This window comes from Littorina saxatilis, linkage group LG6 (assembly GCF_037325665.1).
Source record: "Littorina saxatilis isolate snail1 linkage group LG6, US_GU_Lsax_2.0, whole genome shotgun sequence".
NCBI classification, from domain to species: domain Eukaryota; kingdom Metazoa; phylum Mollusca; class Gastropoda; order Littorinimorpha; family Littorinidae; genus Littorina; species Littorina saxatilis.
Window position 1 is genome coordinate 46718202 of NC_090250.1, and position 17798 is coordinate 46735999.

The window sequence follows — 17798 nt, forward strand, 5'->3', positions numbered from 1 at the left end:
AGCCGCCTTCAACCGCCTTAAGACTGAACTAACAGGAGTGAAAACGATGTCCTACTTCAACCCCAACCTTGAAACAGAGGTCCTGGTGGATGCCAGTCCTTTCGGCATCGGAGCTGTTCTTACACAACGCGACAAGCATATGTCACACATCATCTCTTACGCCAGCCGTGCGCTGACAGACGTGGAGTCCAGATATTCTCAAACGGAGCGAGAGGCCCTTGCAGTCGTCTGGGCGTGCGAACACTATCATCTCTACCTCTTCGGTCATCACTTCACAGTGTTGTCAGATCACAAGCCACTAGAGGGAATCTACAACAAGCCCACATCAAGAACCTCGAGTCGCATCGAACGATGGAATCTTCGACTGCAAGCGTACGACTTCACTCTCAAGTATCGACCTGGGAGTGACAACCCAGCTGACTATCTCAGTCGTCATCCCACTGAAAACGCCAACGCTACTACACGTCATGAGTCTAAAGTAGCAGACGAATATATCAGCTTCCTGTTGAGTCACACTGTCCCCAAGGCCATGACTCTGCAAGAAATCACTGAAGCAACTAAAACTGACCCAACGCTCAAAGCAGTAACTAGAGCTCTCAAGTCCGGACAGTGGTGCACACCGCATGACTTTGACATTGACATCACTTCGTTCAACATCTTCAAGACTGTCCGAGATGAACTTTCCTTCAGTGACGAACACAACGTCCTCCTGCGTTCAAGTAGAATTGTGATCCCTAGAAGCCTACAGTCACGAGCAATCGATATTGCCCACGAAGGCCATCAGGGTATGGTCAAAACGAAGCAGCTCGTTTGAGAAAAGGTGTGGTTTCCTCACATCGATCGTCTTGTCGAGACGAAAGTCCAGTCCTGCCTTGCTTGTCTCTCGACAACCCCAGATCACCCCGCAGAACCCCTCAAGATGACCACCCTTCCAGATCGTCCCTGGTCCGAAGTCAGCATTGACTTTTGTGGACCTTTCCCCTCTGGAGAATACCTCCTTGTTGCTATTGACGCTTATTCCAGGTTTCCAGAGGTTGAAATCCTCACTTCGACCAGCGCCAAGGCTACAGTCCCAAAACTTGATGCAATATTTGCTCGCCACGGCGTCCCAGACATTGTCAAGTCCGACAATGGTCCGCCTTTCAACAGCCATGACTTTGCACAGTTTGCAGACTACTTGGGATTTCAGCATCGCAAAGTTACACCTCTGTGGCCTCAAGCAAACGGAGGTGTTGAACGCTTCATGTCCACCATCAAAAAGACCGTCCAGGCAGCACAAGTGGAGAAGAAAGCCTGGAAGCAGGAACTGTATCGGTTTCTGCGTAACTATCGTGCAACTCCCCACAGCACGACTGGGGTGAGCCCCGCTGAAGCGCTCTTCAACAGGAAGATGAAAATCAAGCTGCCTGAAATCAGCAAGAAGACGTCCCCTACAAAGCTTGACAAGAAGATCCGACTTCAGGATGAAGTCAACAAAAAGAAGATGAAGGAATATGCTGATGTGAAGCGCAGAGCTACAGAACCTGACATTCAAGTCGGTGACCCAGTTCTCGTCCGACAGCGCCCAGAAAACAAACTCTGCCCTCACTACTCTCCAACCCCCATGAAAGTGACCTCACGCAAAGGGTCCATGGTCACTGCTGATGGAGGGGGTCGCAAGGTCACACGCAACTCCTTGTTCTTCAAGAAGGTCCCGTTGCAAATGCCTCCTCATGCAGAGCCGCCCGAAGTCAGTCCTGATGCAGAGCCGGAAGATGTAGAACCCACTGTGCCACAATTTGATACCTGCCCACCTGAGTCACCTGAGCCACCGCCTGACTTACCCAGAAGGTCGTCCAGGGTGCGGCGTCTGCCACAGTACTTGCAAGACTATGAATGACCTTTGCGGATTGAATTTTGCGAAATGACTTTTGCTTCATTTGTTAGTTTTAAAATTTAAAGTTTGCATGCGTTTCTTTTATTTTAATTTCACTTCATCCTATCTCACCTAAGTGTCGGTCAGAGATGTATTACTTGTTTTATTTTTCAGCTTTGCTTTCAACGGAGTTTTACAAATGTGTTTTTATTCAGAGGTGAGGAGGGATGTAGTGTCCTAGGCTTTTGCGCATCTTTGCGCAGGATCTAGATGTACATCCGGGAACTTTACATGCGATGTCTGCACGAGGTCCAACGACTTCACACCACAACTCTGTGCCTTTCTATTTTGATATTACACTGTTGAACTGGATCAGCCTCATGTTCACGTACGCTTGTGCTGCTGTATGAACTCTCTCGCACCCAACACCAACAACATTACAGCAGTGACTTTACTGTGGTTGGCACTTCATTTTTGCTGTGAGATTAAATCAGTAAAAGAAAGGTGTGCTACTAATCTGGAGGAGCAAGTTAACCAGGATCTCACTTCTGTCATGTCCTGTTTGACGAGAACAGTATCCTTGTACTCTTCCTTGCTACCTTTGCATCCCCTGACCATAAACAGACTAAGGACCCAGTAGCAATCCTGTGCATACAGGACATTCTAATGCAGTCATTACACCCCCGGTATAGGGGTGTGTATAGGATTCGGTCGATGTGTTTGTTTGTGTGTTTGTGTGTTTGTGTTCGCATATAGATCTCAAGAATGAACGGACCGATCGTCACCAAACTTGGTGAACAGGTTCTATACATTCCTGAGACGGTCCTTACAAAAATTGGGACCAGTCAAACACACGGTTAGGGAGTTATTGGTGGATTAAGATTAAGATTAGGATTCGCTCCATGTGTTTGTTTGTTTGTTTGTGTTCGCATATAGATCTCAAGAATGAACGGACCGATCGTCACCAAACTTGGTGAACAGGTTCTATACATTCCTGAGACGGTCCTTACAAAAATTGGGACCAGTCAAACACACGGTTAGGGAGTTATTGGTGGATTAAGATTCTACAAGGACTTATAGAGGGAGATATTAATGGTCAAAGGGAAATAACCTTCTCAGTTGGTGGCAGTGAGAATGGTTATTTCCCTTTGACCAACGGGGGTGTTTTTCCTACCTCGGAGGAATTTCTTGTTTTAATGTGTTTTCTCAAGAATTTTCTGAACTTTCTGTTCATCATCAGAGCTTCCAGAGCGAGTTATTTACTTTCTGTCGCATCTTCATACCATTGCCTATTTATGTGTGCAGGGCAGAGATTTATCGCAAACAGGACGACCTAACCATGGCCGTATTGAACTACTCACAAGCCATCAAGATGAACCCTACCGACCATGACGCTTACTTCCAGCGCGCTCAGTTGTATGAGCAGGTCAGTGCTTTGTCACACTGTGTCTGCGAGTGTTTCTGTCATAGCTTTTTAGGTTAAAGGTACCGAACTTCCAGCATACACGATCATGTTCACTGCCACAGTATTGGCGTTAACCGGTAATTACCGGTATTTTACCGGTTGAAATGAGAAAATACCGGAACAAAATTGGCTGCCGGTATGACCTACCGGTTGGTTTTTAGAACTACCTGGGTTTTTTGCTGGTAAAACAACAAAACCAGTACTCTGAGTTGGACTCTTACTGGTTCCAATGACCAGCCTACAGGTTGTTTTCTGGACTGTTTGCATCATAAAAGTTTGCGTACTGGTTTGAAAAAATACTAGCGCCATCACTGCTGCCACAGATCTGTCAGGCACTCTCTGTTACCCCGATAAAAAAAATTAGACCTACAGCAATTTAAAACCTATGGTCCTTGGACCGTTCCATAGTATGCAGATTCTTTTCCTTTATGAATATGAATGTTCGATACTTCGCATTGTACAAACAAAAAAATGATGTTTAACATTCTTGTCCTAATCCTTACATGGGATTTTAAAAGGGAAATACATCTAATTGAAGGGTGTTTTAGTTGGACATTTTGACTTTCATGTTTCAGCATTAGAGATGATGGTTTGTACGTAGTGTGACATGACATGGTGAAGTTTGTTGATTTCAGAGGGGAGAGAAGTTGCTGGCCCTAGAGGATTACTCTAACTGCATGAAGTTGATGCCTACACGCACAGACGCCATCATGAAACACGGCATGCACTACTTCCTGAATGAGTGAGTTTACTTACACAGGGCTATATAACACCTTTCCAGTTCTCCCCGGAAATTCGGTTTTTGAAAACTTTTAAAACCGGAAAATCCTGTTTCTTAAAGTAAAACTTTAATTTTTGGTTAATTGTTTTGGTTTGGATCGTTGATGGAGGCAGAATGTGTATTTTATAATTTATTAACATACATTTTGGTACCAGGAGAGGCTGTTCTTTGCCCCTGCTGCCGTGAACCCTGGCCTTTCAGGTTTTTCACGTTGGTGCTAGCCCTGCTTACACTCAGGAATAAAAGTCATCTTTGATGTGGAATTGAGCAGGCAAGATAATACAGTCAAGCCTGTCCATAACGACCACCCAAGGGACGGACCAAGAGTGGTCGTTGTTGGCAGGTGGTCTTATCCGAGAGGTGGTCACAAGGGCAGGTCTGACTAGCAAAATCTACCCTTCAGGCTATTGGAGAGGCATTTAGGATCTTCTTTATATTTCAATGCAATAGACAAATGTTGAGTTAAGACTTTCCCTGGCATGCTGAGATGTTTGGATTGGGGAAGCAGGATTTAGTATGTTGACTTTGAAAGTAGCCAGGGTAAGTATGCAAGAGTCGAGATTAGAGACTTTTTGTCCGGAATAAACCGAGCTCTCGATGAAGTGTATCCCGAACTCAAGTCACTAAACTCAATTCTGGCATTCCAGTCCTGAATATTATGAAAAGGACTCCCAGCTGCATGAAAACATCATGCTGTGATAAGCGGGTACTATTTTGAAATATGGTTGATGCTGGTAAACTTGAATACAGAAAGGGGAATGTTGAATCCATGAGGCATAAGCCAAGTCATCATCCAGTTTGTTGAGCTGTCCACGGTTTTCACCTACACCAGGCAGCTTACCTTTGAAATCAGCTGCTTATGGCAGTGAAAGAGTTACATAGGCCCAGAGGTTCAAGTTGCGTGCTTTAGAACGACTTCTGTTCAAGGTCTGTACAACATGCTTCTGTCTCTTGCACTTCCAGAACTGTATATTCTTTTCTTTTTATCAGGAACTGGGTCAGCGCTATCAACGACTTCACCGAGTTACTGAGAGTGGACCCCCTTAATGCCGAGGGTCGTCTGTTTCGTGGACGAGCGCACGCCAAAATGAGCCAGTGGTCGGCAGCGTCGGAGGACTTGTCTTCGGCTATCCACCTGGACCCCAGGAAGTGGGAGGCCTTCTACCATCGGGCGTGTGTGCTCAGAAAGTGAGTGACATGCTGGCACTGGATGGAATGCGACAATGATTGCTTTCGGGAAGTATTGTTGGTAGGGGAAACAAAATGAAGAAGAAGACGTGAAAAGAGGACAGAGATAAAGGAAAGAAGAGGAAAAGGAAAGGTTCCAATCTCTGCAGTGATATCTTCAAAGACTCAAAGATTTTACTGTCCTTATCAGAACAAAGAAAATTGCCTCGCAGTGTCAGGCGGTTTAAAACACAAAATGCATCTTATTTACAAACATTTCAAAATTGCACTAAAAACATCCAAGAATTTCTAAGCAGTCACTCACGGAAACAGACACACACACATACACATTTGTGATTTATGGTGAGATTCTTACAGTTTTGCGTTGCGTGTTTCAGAGCTCACCCCAAGCGTGCCCTGCAGGACTACAGCGTGTCTCTGCTGATCAACGACAGTGAGGACAACATCATGTCCTACCTCCATCGCGGTATCCTCTACAACGCTCAAGGAAGGTAGTGGCCTTAAAATTCTCTTTGTTTTGGTTACAAGCCTACATCTTCATTCAAATTATTTCTGTTTTCGGGTAGGGGTCTTGAATATCTCCCTGTGTTGTTCAATAGACTTCAAATTCTCTCTGTTTTGGGTACAAGCCTACATCTTAGAATTATTTTTCTTTGGGCTAGGGCTCTTGAAATTCTAGAATTGTTTTTCTTTTGGCTTAGGGATCTTGAAATTCTCCATGTGTTGTTCAATGGACTTCAAATTCTTTCTCTTTTGGTCAGCACATTTGAAATTCTCTGTTTTTTACACTGTCTTCCCTGTCAGGACCTGTGATAAGCTGAGAAAATGTATGGCATTTGTAAACAGAAAATTGTAGGAGTCTTGTGTTGGGCAGCCTTAACACACAGCCTTCTCTGTAAATAGTCAAACAGACTGGTTGGTTTTGCTGTGTTCATTTCTGTCTTTCACCTGTGTTACATAAACTGTGGCATTTCTTTGTAGCCTAGCGTTATGCAGAGGGCTCCACTCCTCTTAGTTGTGTGACCGAGTGTCAGAACACAACAATCACCTTTGGAGGCAAAGTCCAATCTTACAGGATTGAGAATTTTAGAGCTCATTTCTTAGCCCTATAAAAACTGTTATGGTTACACAAGTGGTTGTTGTGTTACGACACTCAGTTACATTTGCAAAGCAGCACAGGCTGTAGAATGTTTGTTTAAACTTTTAAACATTATCAGTGCTTGCAGTGTGATATACTGTTTTGGTCTCAGACCTCAGTCTTTGGGCACAGACGCATAATTCTTTTATGTGACTCAGTGTTCTGAGCCCTGGCCGGTTTCCCATCCGGCAGTTTTGACATGTGGGAGATGAGAAACACAAATGACTTTCCCTACTTTCATACCATCCTGACGAAGGCACAATTTATCTGCCGAAATATTGAAAAAGACAAATCTAACCTGGTTACTGATGTGTCCACTTTTTTTAAATGTAGGAGATCTTCTGACAGAACAATGTTCTTTGTTTTGTAGCCAGAACATTTGGACCTATTTATCATTTCAATTCAGGTCCAACTGACCTATTTTTCCAACACTGGATGTACTGTGTTTCAGACCTGAAGATGCCATTCCAGACTTTGAAGCAGTTCTGAAACTGAACAAAGACATCGCTTGTGCTCACGTCAACCTCGGTCTCATCTTCATGACCAAGTATATGAACCACCACAGGTATGATGTGCAATTTGTGTGCGTATTTGTTTGGGTGTGCTAATTGTATGGGATTGTTTTGCTTGTCCAGTTAAATTGTGTTGTATCCTTGGATTGCACAAATATTGATATATAGTTCCAAGCAGAGATTTTGTGTGTGTGCAGAGCTATCAAGAAGTTCACGTCAGCCATCAAGGTGGACCCGACCTACGTGAGGGCGTACGTGTGTCGCGGAGAAGCCTACCACAAGATCCACGAGACCAAGCTGGCCCTGAAGGACTTCACTCGCGCCATCCACCTGCGTCCTGATGTCCACCACTACTACATGTTTAGGGTGGGTACCGTTCACTTGTCTTTGGAATTCGGTATTTACAAAGACCTCCTGTTGACGTCCCCCAACAGAACAACCTTGAGAAGGGTCTCTGCCTCCTCAGCCATCACGCCCCCCTCCTCCACGACTGTCCCAGTCAGGGGACTGATGATGATGATGATTTACAGTAGACTGCACACACATACACACACACACCCCCCCCCCCCCTTTTTTTAAGTCCATCAACATTTTCGGAGATCAGGTAGTCGTTTGTTAAAAGGGGGGGGGGGGGGGGGGGGGGTCCATATATACATATACTATTGTCTGTTTTAGATCTGTAGAAAAATATGTGTAATTTGTGTAATGCTTATCAATTTATCAATCGCTATTTGTACCGTACTTTCCGGGTCATAAGGCGCGACTTTTTTCCTCGAGTTCGACCCCTGCGTCTTGTATAACGAAGCGTCTAATCCGTGTATGAAATAGGAAAAAAAATCAAAGAGACCGCCTGAGTACCAGTCAAACAACTTGTGATAATGCATGTTTCAGCTACTAGGTACTGCCCTGCCTTTGATCTGGCCGCACACACAGAGCACACAGATTTCCACTCTGTTAAACTCGGTCACTGACCCCGGTGCAGGAAGTGTTTCCTCTCTCAGATATGACAGGGGAACCACCTCTCATGGCAAAAACTGGGTCATTGACCCCTGGGAAGAAGGTCGTGTCTATAAACAAGGCCACCCAGCTATCACAATGCCTTTGATCTGGCCGCACACACAGAGCACACATATTTTCACTCAGTTAAAGTCGGTCACTGACCGGTCACTGACCCCGGTGCAGGAAGTGTTTCCTCTCTCAGATATGACAGGGGAACCACCTCTCATGGCAAAAACTGGGTCATTTTGGTGCGCCCTATCAGCCCCCTGCTCGCCGAACGTGGAGACGAACTCACGCTGACAGCGGCCAACTGGATACAAATCCAGCGCGCTACCGACTGAGCTACATCCCCGCCCTGTTTTAGGTTATTATTTCGATGGTTCTTTCTTTTGCTGTGTCTTTTGGTTTTTTCTAGTTGATGATCTTGTGTGACTGATTGCAGGGTCAGCTTGTGTTGGAGCTCGGCAACCTGGAACTGGCCGCCTTTTGTGTTAGGTGAGAGACTCTATCCTCACCGATGATTGCGATAATAACTCACGTCATTAGTTGCGTTCATTCACAACATTTCATAGCTATTTATTGCAAATTGCATGTGTGAACAGAGAATGATGTTTGAATGGGCTAAAGCTTTGATGATGACCTAGAAAAAGTCAGTGAGTGGCATGTATTGAGAAAGGAATACATGTACCACTTTCATTTGGACAATGAGAAAACTTGTTTCCGAAAGTGTTCCCACCCATAGGAAGAAGCAACTAAGCTTGCAAGTGTGCAAGTGGAACCAATGTCTTTAGAACATTTACATTCATAGTGAATCCGAATTTATTTTGTAGAAATAGATCGCTTTATGACTGTAACTGGAAGCACTTGCCTGTATTGTTTCCTACTGAAATATGTTTTCACACAAGCAGGAGGATAGGTGATTTTAGTCATATGTCAGTAAAAAAATACATCAAATTACTTTGAAAACTACCACTGGGCTGAATTTCATTCTCCTTTTTGACATAACAAGTTATTGACTCTGCCCCTCCCTTTTATGTTAAGGATACTATCATTGCTGTATTTGATGACATCACTGGTGAGTTTCAGATCTTGAGAACTAAGATTATTCCTTTAAACTGCTGTGCAGGCACGCGTCAGAGATAGGAGGCCAGGGCACCAGCAATGCCTTTGGTGATCGGCCCACACAGCAGGCGGCTGTACAGTCCTTCCTCAAGAACTATGACAAGGTGGGTGGATACAGTGTCACAAGTGCCCTTTCTTTCTTGGCTTCATTTGTAGTTTCAACTCAATTTTCAGCGTAAAATAAAGCAGACTGCACTTTTTTTGTGTGCAAAGCTTTGCATGTTTCAGCTGACACAATTTTCGTGGATTCTTTCTTAGTTTGAACTGAAGTTTCAGCGTAGAATGAAGAAGACTGCACTTTTTTTGTGTGCAAAGCTTTGCAGGTTTCTTCAAATACTATTTTCATTGAAAATTACTCTATTATTATAACTCAGATTTATTTATTTCCCACCTATGCCCCTTCTTCTTTCCCATTTTCTTTACTTTATGATGATTTATTATCACTTTAAAAAAATTCATTTATCTTGTTTTTTGTTTTTTTGTGTGCTTAAGTACTGGAACTTGCAGAGCCTCTCTTCAGCGTGTTTAAAATTTTTAACAACAGAAGGAACCGTAGCAGTAGCCGCTGCCATAACAACAGCAACAACAACAACTCATACTACTACATTGGAACCGGGGCCTTTTAAGATCCCCCCAATTTAAGACTTCCTCCCTTTTAAGACTTTAACAAAAAAAATTCAGACTTTCTATTCATAACCTCTGTATAATTACCCCCATTTTAAGACTCCCTCCTTTTTAAAGGTCCTTGTCTACATTTGTATACCAAAATCGCCATTTGACCATTAAAATGCAGAGTCTATTATCTACAAATATCAACAATACACCCCCTTTTCGATCAGGAAAGACAAAGCCAGTGTAGCCGTTTGAAAATTCATTGTAGTATTCCAGCGTAGTACTGATAGTAGGATATCCTTATTTGGAAAATGCCAAGCGCAAAACTCCTCTCAAATCCCGTGCATTTCGTGCGTTTAAAAAAAAGCGTGGACAGCGCTCCAGTGTCAAACTGTTGTTGCACTTGTTTGGGCGTGGCTATAAGCATAGTGACATGAATTTGATTGGTCAGTATTTTTAGGCAAAGCACATGTTCTCAGCAAACAGAAAACAAAATATTGGAAGCGTGAGTCACGCTACCCAAAAATAAAATCTTTTTTTACATATATTTTTTTTCTATCACTTTTTTCCCCATGGTTTATTCATCATCTGACATAACTTTTTAGCAAAATCTAACCATAAGATTATTGAAAAAAAGCAAAAATGTAGACGACCACCTTTAAGACCTGGTTTTGTCAGATTTTTGAGAGGTCTGAATAGGAGGGTTCCACTGTACTACAGAGATAACTTAAAAAGAATTAAAAGTTAAACAAAAATGTGTGACTTTCAGGCTATCGATGCCCTGGTGAGAGCCACGCGAGTGAAGCCGGTGATGCCGCTGTTCATGCTGTTGGGCAAAACGGAGATGAAAGCCAAGCAGTTCAAGGAAGCCGCCGCCAGCTTTGAGAAAGCTCTGGACCTCATGGTGAGGACATTTGTAGGCTGTTTCAACATCGTTTTGTCTCGCTGTTTGCTGGTTTAATTGTGGGTGTGCAGTTTGCTTGTTTTGAGAAATCGATTACAGTCAGGGTTTATATGTGACTAGCTCATACCTGTCAAGTCCTACGCATTCTGCGTAATTCTTACGGTTTTTCGGTGTTTTTTGGGTCCTACGTCGTATACCTCAAACCATACGCATTTTCAGCATTTAAAAAAAAATAAAATAAAAAATAAATTTTTTTTTTTGTTTTTTTTGTTGCTGGCATGGACTGCCGTTCATTCATTTCTGAGGAGGAGCTTGCACCAGCCACACAACAGAAGTTCTGACATGATGTGCGCCAGTTCTACGTGGCCTGTGTGAGGAAAATGTTGAATACATTTCCATTTGGCAGTGAAACCCTGCAACACCTTCAAGTGCTGGATCACAGTCTGGGAGCTGACACACTGACTGCCTTCTTGCAGGTCAAAATTAACTCTGATGCATGCTGCCATGATTTTAAGGTGACTGGCAGCATGATTGACAAAGCAAAGATTTGCACAGATGAATACAACAAAGAACACAAGTGACAAGTGACAAAAAAAATGAACGAACAAGAGTGCAGTGTAAATGTATTACATGTAGTGGTAAATAAAGAGCAGTTTGTGTAGAAAGGAATTTATGTGTTTTACTTTTAGTTTGCGAAAAACAATCTGATTGGTTTAGTGTGTATGCGTGAGAAGTTGAATTTGTGCGTTTGTCCTGATCCACGCATTAACTATGGTTTTTGATCCCCAACTATGGTTTCTTATGCCATTTACTATGGTCAGAGGCCAAAAGTACTTGACAGGTATGCTAGCTCATTTGTTGACTTTTTTGTGTAATATTTTGTGATCAAGTTCAAGTTTGTCGTTTCATTTGGGGTGTAATTGTTATTTTATGAAAATGCTTTGCAGTTATTTGTTGTGTGTACTTCACACTTTTCTCATGTCTTCTTTGAATTTTTGCTTCGGTATTACCCAGTTTGAATCAAAGAAAAAGGACTCTGCAGACCATCAGGTATGAGATAGAAATGCATGCAGCATGATGCTATACGTGATATACTGAATTCTCTCTTTAAAGCTCATTCATGTGTATAAAGCTTGACAATTCTAGACAGTAAGCATGATGTAAACATTATATAAGTAAAGAAATCTCTTTCAAAGGTATGGTATACAGACCGGGGAACCCATACGATTTCACCGTATTTTGTAGGCATGATTGTCTAGAATACGATCAGTACGGTCAGTGGAAAAAAATACGGCGAGAAAAATTCCTAGACTACTTTTCTTCAGAAGCGCATCCCGAAGCCATCTATTATTTTGACACATGATTACAGATTTTGTCAGTAAACATTGAAAGAAGCATTTGTTTTAAATGTATTGCTAAACTTAATTAACGGTGCGACGGACGCTTGTGAAGCATGCTTGAATCATCGATGTTCAAATGATGTGTGGAATACACTCATTTTTCTGAAAATACACCAAGTTTGTTTGAGAATACTCCAAGTGCAAAACAGGGGTTCCCAGGTCTAGGTGTAGAAATGCATGCAGCATGATGCTCAGTGATATACTGTGTTCTGTTTGTAAAACTGCTTCGGTTGTAATCTTACATATCCTATGAAATGATGGAGGTATTAGAACTAAACAGCTAGTAAGGGACTCGTGTAAGAATATTGAAATCAATGAAAGTTTCAGGGTTACACAGTTGTCCCCCTTGATACAGCTCTTAAATTTATTTATTTATTTATTTACTAGAGGAATACCCGGCTTCGCCGGGGTGAATCGCGAGACAGAGACAGACAGCGTGGCGGTTCACCACAATCACCTTTGAAGGCGAAGTCCTGTCAAACGGGATTGAGAATTTTAGAGCTTATTTCTTAGCCCTATATTATCTGCTGTGGCTTCTCAAATGCCAGAACATCAAGACAGACAAAAGCCGCTAGACCACATCACAAACAGAACTCTACAATACACAGGTTTTTGCCCACACACACACACACAAACACACACACACACAGAGAAGCCGTATATATATATGCATATCTGTATCTATAAATATATAGAGATAGGTGAGAGTGTATTTTTCGCGTGGCTATAAATTGATTCGACCTTTTCACTTTGACAGTAAGAACAACTTACGGGTGCAAGGGAAGCGTTGTGGACAGCGCAGTGGACAGCGCAGTGACATTCTAAAAATAGTAATAGTAACTTACAAACGGGAAAGCCACACGAAGGAAGGGAGATAAACGCCAAACACTGGAGAAGATAAGGAAGAGTTACTTATAATGGTGAAATGAACACAAAAACCAAAATCAGTTCAGCGCTGCGCGCTGAGAGCACGCGTTGAAATATCTCATCGATGATATTGTGTCCGGGGTGTAGCTGAATACGGTGTCCAAATTTGAAAAAGATCCAGCGAGAACTTTGGCGTTGTGATGTGGTGTAGCGGCTTTGGTGTGTCGGTATGGGGGCCCGGGTAGCTGAGGTGGAACCAAAATCGGTTCATGGCTGCGCGCTGAGAGCACGTGTTGAAATATCTCATCGATGAGGTTGTGTCCGGGGTCTCTCTGAATAAGCCCACCAAATTTGAAGCAGATCCATCGAGAACTTTGGCCGTGCATCGCGAAGACACAGATACACAGACACACACACAGATACACAGACACACACAGAGATACACAGACAGACACAAGTCGTATATATATATAGATTAAGGAGATTTCTATAGCGCATAACTAAAAGCACTATGCGCTTTACAATATCACTAGGTATAAGCACACGCAAACATACTCTGATTAAATAGAACTTAGGCTAACAAGACAATACTAAGAACACTAAACATTTGAGTTCATACAAAAATAGAGAATTAAATTAAATACTGGACAAATGATTAAAAAAAAGCTTAAGGCCTACACCGACTACAGTGGACTATTTCAAATACAAAAATTTAGTTAACTACAAAAGGCAGTGCATAAAACTCCATAATCCTAACAGGTCTGCCTACTGTTACGGAATTTCCGTATTTGTCCCGGAAATCAATACATTTTATCAAGTGTTCCGGAAAATACGGATGTTCGAAATGCGTCCCGGAAACTCAAAAAAATTCTAAACACGCTCACAACAGTGTGAGCGAGAGAGATTGCCTGGTGAATGACTTCCGGAAATTGCCGAAGTCACAGCTGAGAAATGACGTAGGCGGGTTCCGACTATTGCCGAGCAGCTTTTTGTAGCTAATACGCATGCGCGTCAACTTCTTGCAAGAAGAAAAGGTCGAAGAAAAGATGGCGTCAAAAAGGAAAGAAAATCTCGCTGTGTGTGAAACCGATAATGACCCTGCGAAAAAAATGAAGCGTCCGCAGAAATACATCGAGAAATATACGGAGACATACCCGTACCCGTGTATCAAGCCAGGAAGTGTCGAAACGAAGGTTTTGTGCACGATTTGTGTTAGTGAATTCGGCTGTAAATCTGGCGGCATTGATGACATTCGACGACATGTGGAAGGCCCGAATCACATCAAGAATAAAGAAACACGCGAAAAGGCAAACACCAATACTAGTAAAATCACCTTGTCCAAAATGTAAATATTGTAATTTTGAATTTCATTTTTTCAGTGACATTTACTGTGACAATGTTCAAGTTTGGCAAGATGATTTGAAGGCAATGTTAGGGTAAAATGACACCAGATTGCACCAATTGTCTCCTTTTGGCCAAATTTTTTTTCCGGGGGGGGGGGGGGGGGCATGCCCCCGGACCCCCCTAGCCGGCTCGCTTGCGCTTTGCGCAACCTCGACTGTTGCGCTTCGCACAAAATCGACTTCTTTTAATCTTCAACAGAACTTTGTCCCTGAAGCTTCACTTGGAGGGTAGGCAGACCTGTCCTAAGAAGGTCGATCAAATAAAAAACATAAAAGACTATTTAACTATCATTACTTCGTAAAAGATAATAAACATGGTATACAAAGCTGTAATTTTTAACAACAAATCTAAAAAGATTTTCATGCCATATTGCACAACACATTTTGACACACACCCAACCTCACACAAGCACACATACACACTTACACACACACACGCACACACACACACACACACACACACACACACACATGTACTCACACACACACATACACACACACACACACACACACACACACACACACACACACACACACACACAATAAATTCAACAAATATTTAAATACATAAAAAGAATTAATAAATACATAAAAAGAATTAATAAATACATAAAAAGAATTAATAAATCCATGTGATAAGTAAAACAACATATTAATTAAGTTTCGGTATTCTCTGCACCTATTTCAGAAACTTGTATGTACCTCTTGCTTAGCTCTCTGCATCAATGATACAGCAGCTATTTCTTTTTCTTTTTTTAAACATTCATTGAATTAAAAAGTACTTCTGAAAATGGAGAAAAAAACTCCAGCAGTGTAAAAGTTTATCTTCAGGAACAGAATGCATGTTTCTGTGCATCATCCCTCTTTACGCCAGCTTTCGCTTAACTCTTGTCTATCCTGTTTCTTATATATTACCCTTCCATGACATCTGCATACATATATGTTCAGCAACATGCTTTGGAAAAAAAGGCTGAAAGTGCATGAAAGTGGTACATGTAGTTTCATCACAAAGGTGCAGAGTTTCTTTGGGACAATTTAGTGCTACATATATCCAGTCTTTGAGCATGACTGATAAGCAAGTCTGTACAAATGAGGTGAAATGACTGCATGAAAATGTACACTGAAAATATATGCATGACTTAACCAGCTGTCCTTATTTTTATAACATGGACCTTGCGCGCGTGCATGTACGTGGGTGGGTGGATATGTGCATACATGTTTGCATCATGCATGTGTAACATACCCCTGAGCATGTGTGTTAGAGAAAGAGTCAGAACGGGAGAGAGAGACTGACAGACATACAGGCAAACAGAGTTCATTCTGAGGGCTACTTGGTTAAATCTTTTTCAAGTCAATTCAAATAAGAGATTTATTTCATGTAGTCTGAACTTCCATAACAATTGATGCATTTTCAGACGAGTCGGCAACCTGTTCCGGTAAGCGAGAAGCAGAGCACATGAATTAATATTTATTTGTTATTCCGGTGAAGGATTTCCATGACAGCTGAGTATTTAAGTGGTGCTCAATTTTATTTTTTATTTTTTATTTCAAGCCCAGCCATTGGGTCATAATTAATTAAAACAATTGATCTTTTTGGTGGAACCTGGTTGCACACTTCATCAGATTTTTCTTTTTACATTTCTTTTTACTTTGGTTGATCTTCTTCCCTGGTTTCTTTCTATTATTTTTCATAATTTATTTAGCAGGACTTAAGTTGTGCACATGGAATGAATAAGTGAACTCAAGGGATTAACATCCTTTTAGGTCCTAAGAAATCTATGATGTTCAGGGAATATGATGTTGAACCTTTTGAAACAATGATTTAAGTCCCTTTTAGCCACGGCTTTCGTGTTGTTCTCTGCTGAAAACGACTCGCGCTGTTTCGTTCAACATTTCAGGTTTTCTAGCTCTTGTAATTTCTTATTCTCGGCAATAATATATCGTTGGGTTATCAATACACAGAAAGAAAACACTTGGATTAATGTAGCTGTAGAGGGCGGGGATGTAGCTCAGTCGGTAGCGCGCTGGATAATTGTATTCAGTTGGCCGCTGTCAGCGTGAGTTCGTCCCCACGTTCAGCGAGAGATTTATTTCTCAGAGTCAACTTTGTGTGCAGACTCTCCTCGGTGTCCGAACACCCCCGTGTGTACACGCAAGCACAAGACCAAGTGCGCACGAAAAAGATCCTGTAATCCATGTCAGAGTTCGGTGGGTTATAGAAACACGAAAATACCCAGCATGCTTCCTCCGAAAGCGGCGTATGGCTGCCTAAATGGCAGGGTAAAAACGGTCATACACGTAATATAAAAGCCGTGGGAGTTTCAGCCCATGAACGAACAAACAAACATGTAGCTGTAGATGGCACAGTTGTGTTTTTAAAAAGTGCAAGAACTATGATGCCTGAGTGCATCAAGCGGTCAGGCTTGGGTGATGCTCTCGGTAGCCTTCCGGTGATGTGATGAGGCATCATACGGAGCCAAAGGGTTTTAAGACCTTGTTTTTGTGAATATTCTGTTTTTAGCCTCTATACATTGTTCTTTGTTTGAAGACTCCCTCCTTTTTAAGACCTGATTGTCTAAATCCTTTGGTGGATGTACAAGGTTCAGGTTACACAATAATTGTTTGTGTGCTCTTGGAGTGCAATGAAGATGTGTTTTTTTGCATCAGTGATCCATGGCTGATACATTTTCTTTGTTGCTTTGTATTAACACTATTGTGACTAGCACTGCCACGGCGTTAACGTCGTGCCTGCCCAAGCTTGCCACCAAGAAACTTCCCAAAAAACAGTAACTGTAAAGAAATCTGTCTAGCAAGCTTGAATTAAGTCCAATCACCACCAAATTTTGTGTACTAATTAAAAAAGGATGCCCAGTTCAGTCGTGCTATTTATAAGTTTGTCACGCGATTTGTTTTAGCAAAGGGGGGTAAGAAAGGGGGATAATTTGTGTTTTTTAACGTTTTTTTGTTGTTGTTTTTTTCCACTGCTTTTTTAAAAGTTATTTTTTAACAGAAAGTATTATAAATAATGTTATAACCAAACAAAGTGTAAAACCTATGAATTAGCTGAAATATTGTTAACATTGTACACAGAAATAAGGAGACAGTACAAAGAGAAAAACAAGCAAATCACGCATTCACTCACAGCATCCTGACTTAAATGAAACAAAACTGTGACACTCACCAAATGATGTCCAGGTAATCCATACATTGAATATGTCACATGTTCACAACAAAAGTACCACCTGTACACCTATGTACATTTCAGTTTCACAGGACAATGGTTACTCTTCTTCGCCATTGATGCTATAATAGCGTCTCATTTCGCGCTTATAGTCCTTCGTTGAGTGGTAGATGCTGAAGCATGGGTCTGGACACAGAGGGACTTTGCAGGCCTTGCACATGTAGGAGGTCTGCCCTCTCCTGATGTAGGTCTGTTTTTTACCAGAAGCAATGGTGCAGCACTCGCAGTTTCTGACCGCCCGCATGCGCTTTGCGGTGGGTGGGTTAGGGACTAGTCTGTGAGGGTTGTCAGCATGGCTGAGTCGCTCGAAG

The 17798-nt window shown here is 42.1% G+C and overlaps 1 protein-coding gene across 2 annotated transcripts in view; it reads left to right on the forward strand.

Annotated features, from left to right (window-relative positions):
• The window catches only part of LOC138969354 (uncharacterized), a 100146-nt gene that overhangs the window by 66006 nt on the left and 16342 nt on the right, over positions 1-17798 (forward strand). For both annotated transcript variants that reach the window (XM_070342126.1, XM_070342127.1), the window contains exons 35-43: positions 3161-3281; positions 3956-4062; positions 5092-5289; positions 5667-5780; positions 6879-6992; positions 7137-7305; positions 8381-8433; positions 9065-9164; positions 10442-10576. In XM_070342126.1, coding sequence (XP_070198227.1) covers positions 3161-3281; positions 3956-4062; positions 5092-5289; positions 5667-5780; positions 6879-6992; positions 7137-7305; positions 8381-8433; positions 9065-9164; positions 10442-10576 — 1111 coding nt within the window. The remainder of the gene's footprint in view (positions 1-3160; positions 3282-3955; positions 4063-5091; positions 5290-5666; positions 5781-6878; positions 6993-7136; positions 7306-8380; positions 8434-9064; positions 9165-10441; positions 10577-17798) is intronic.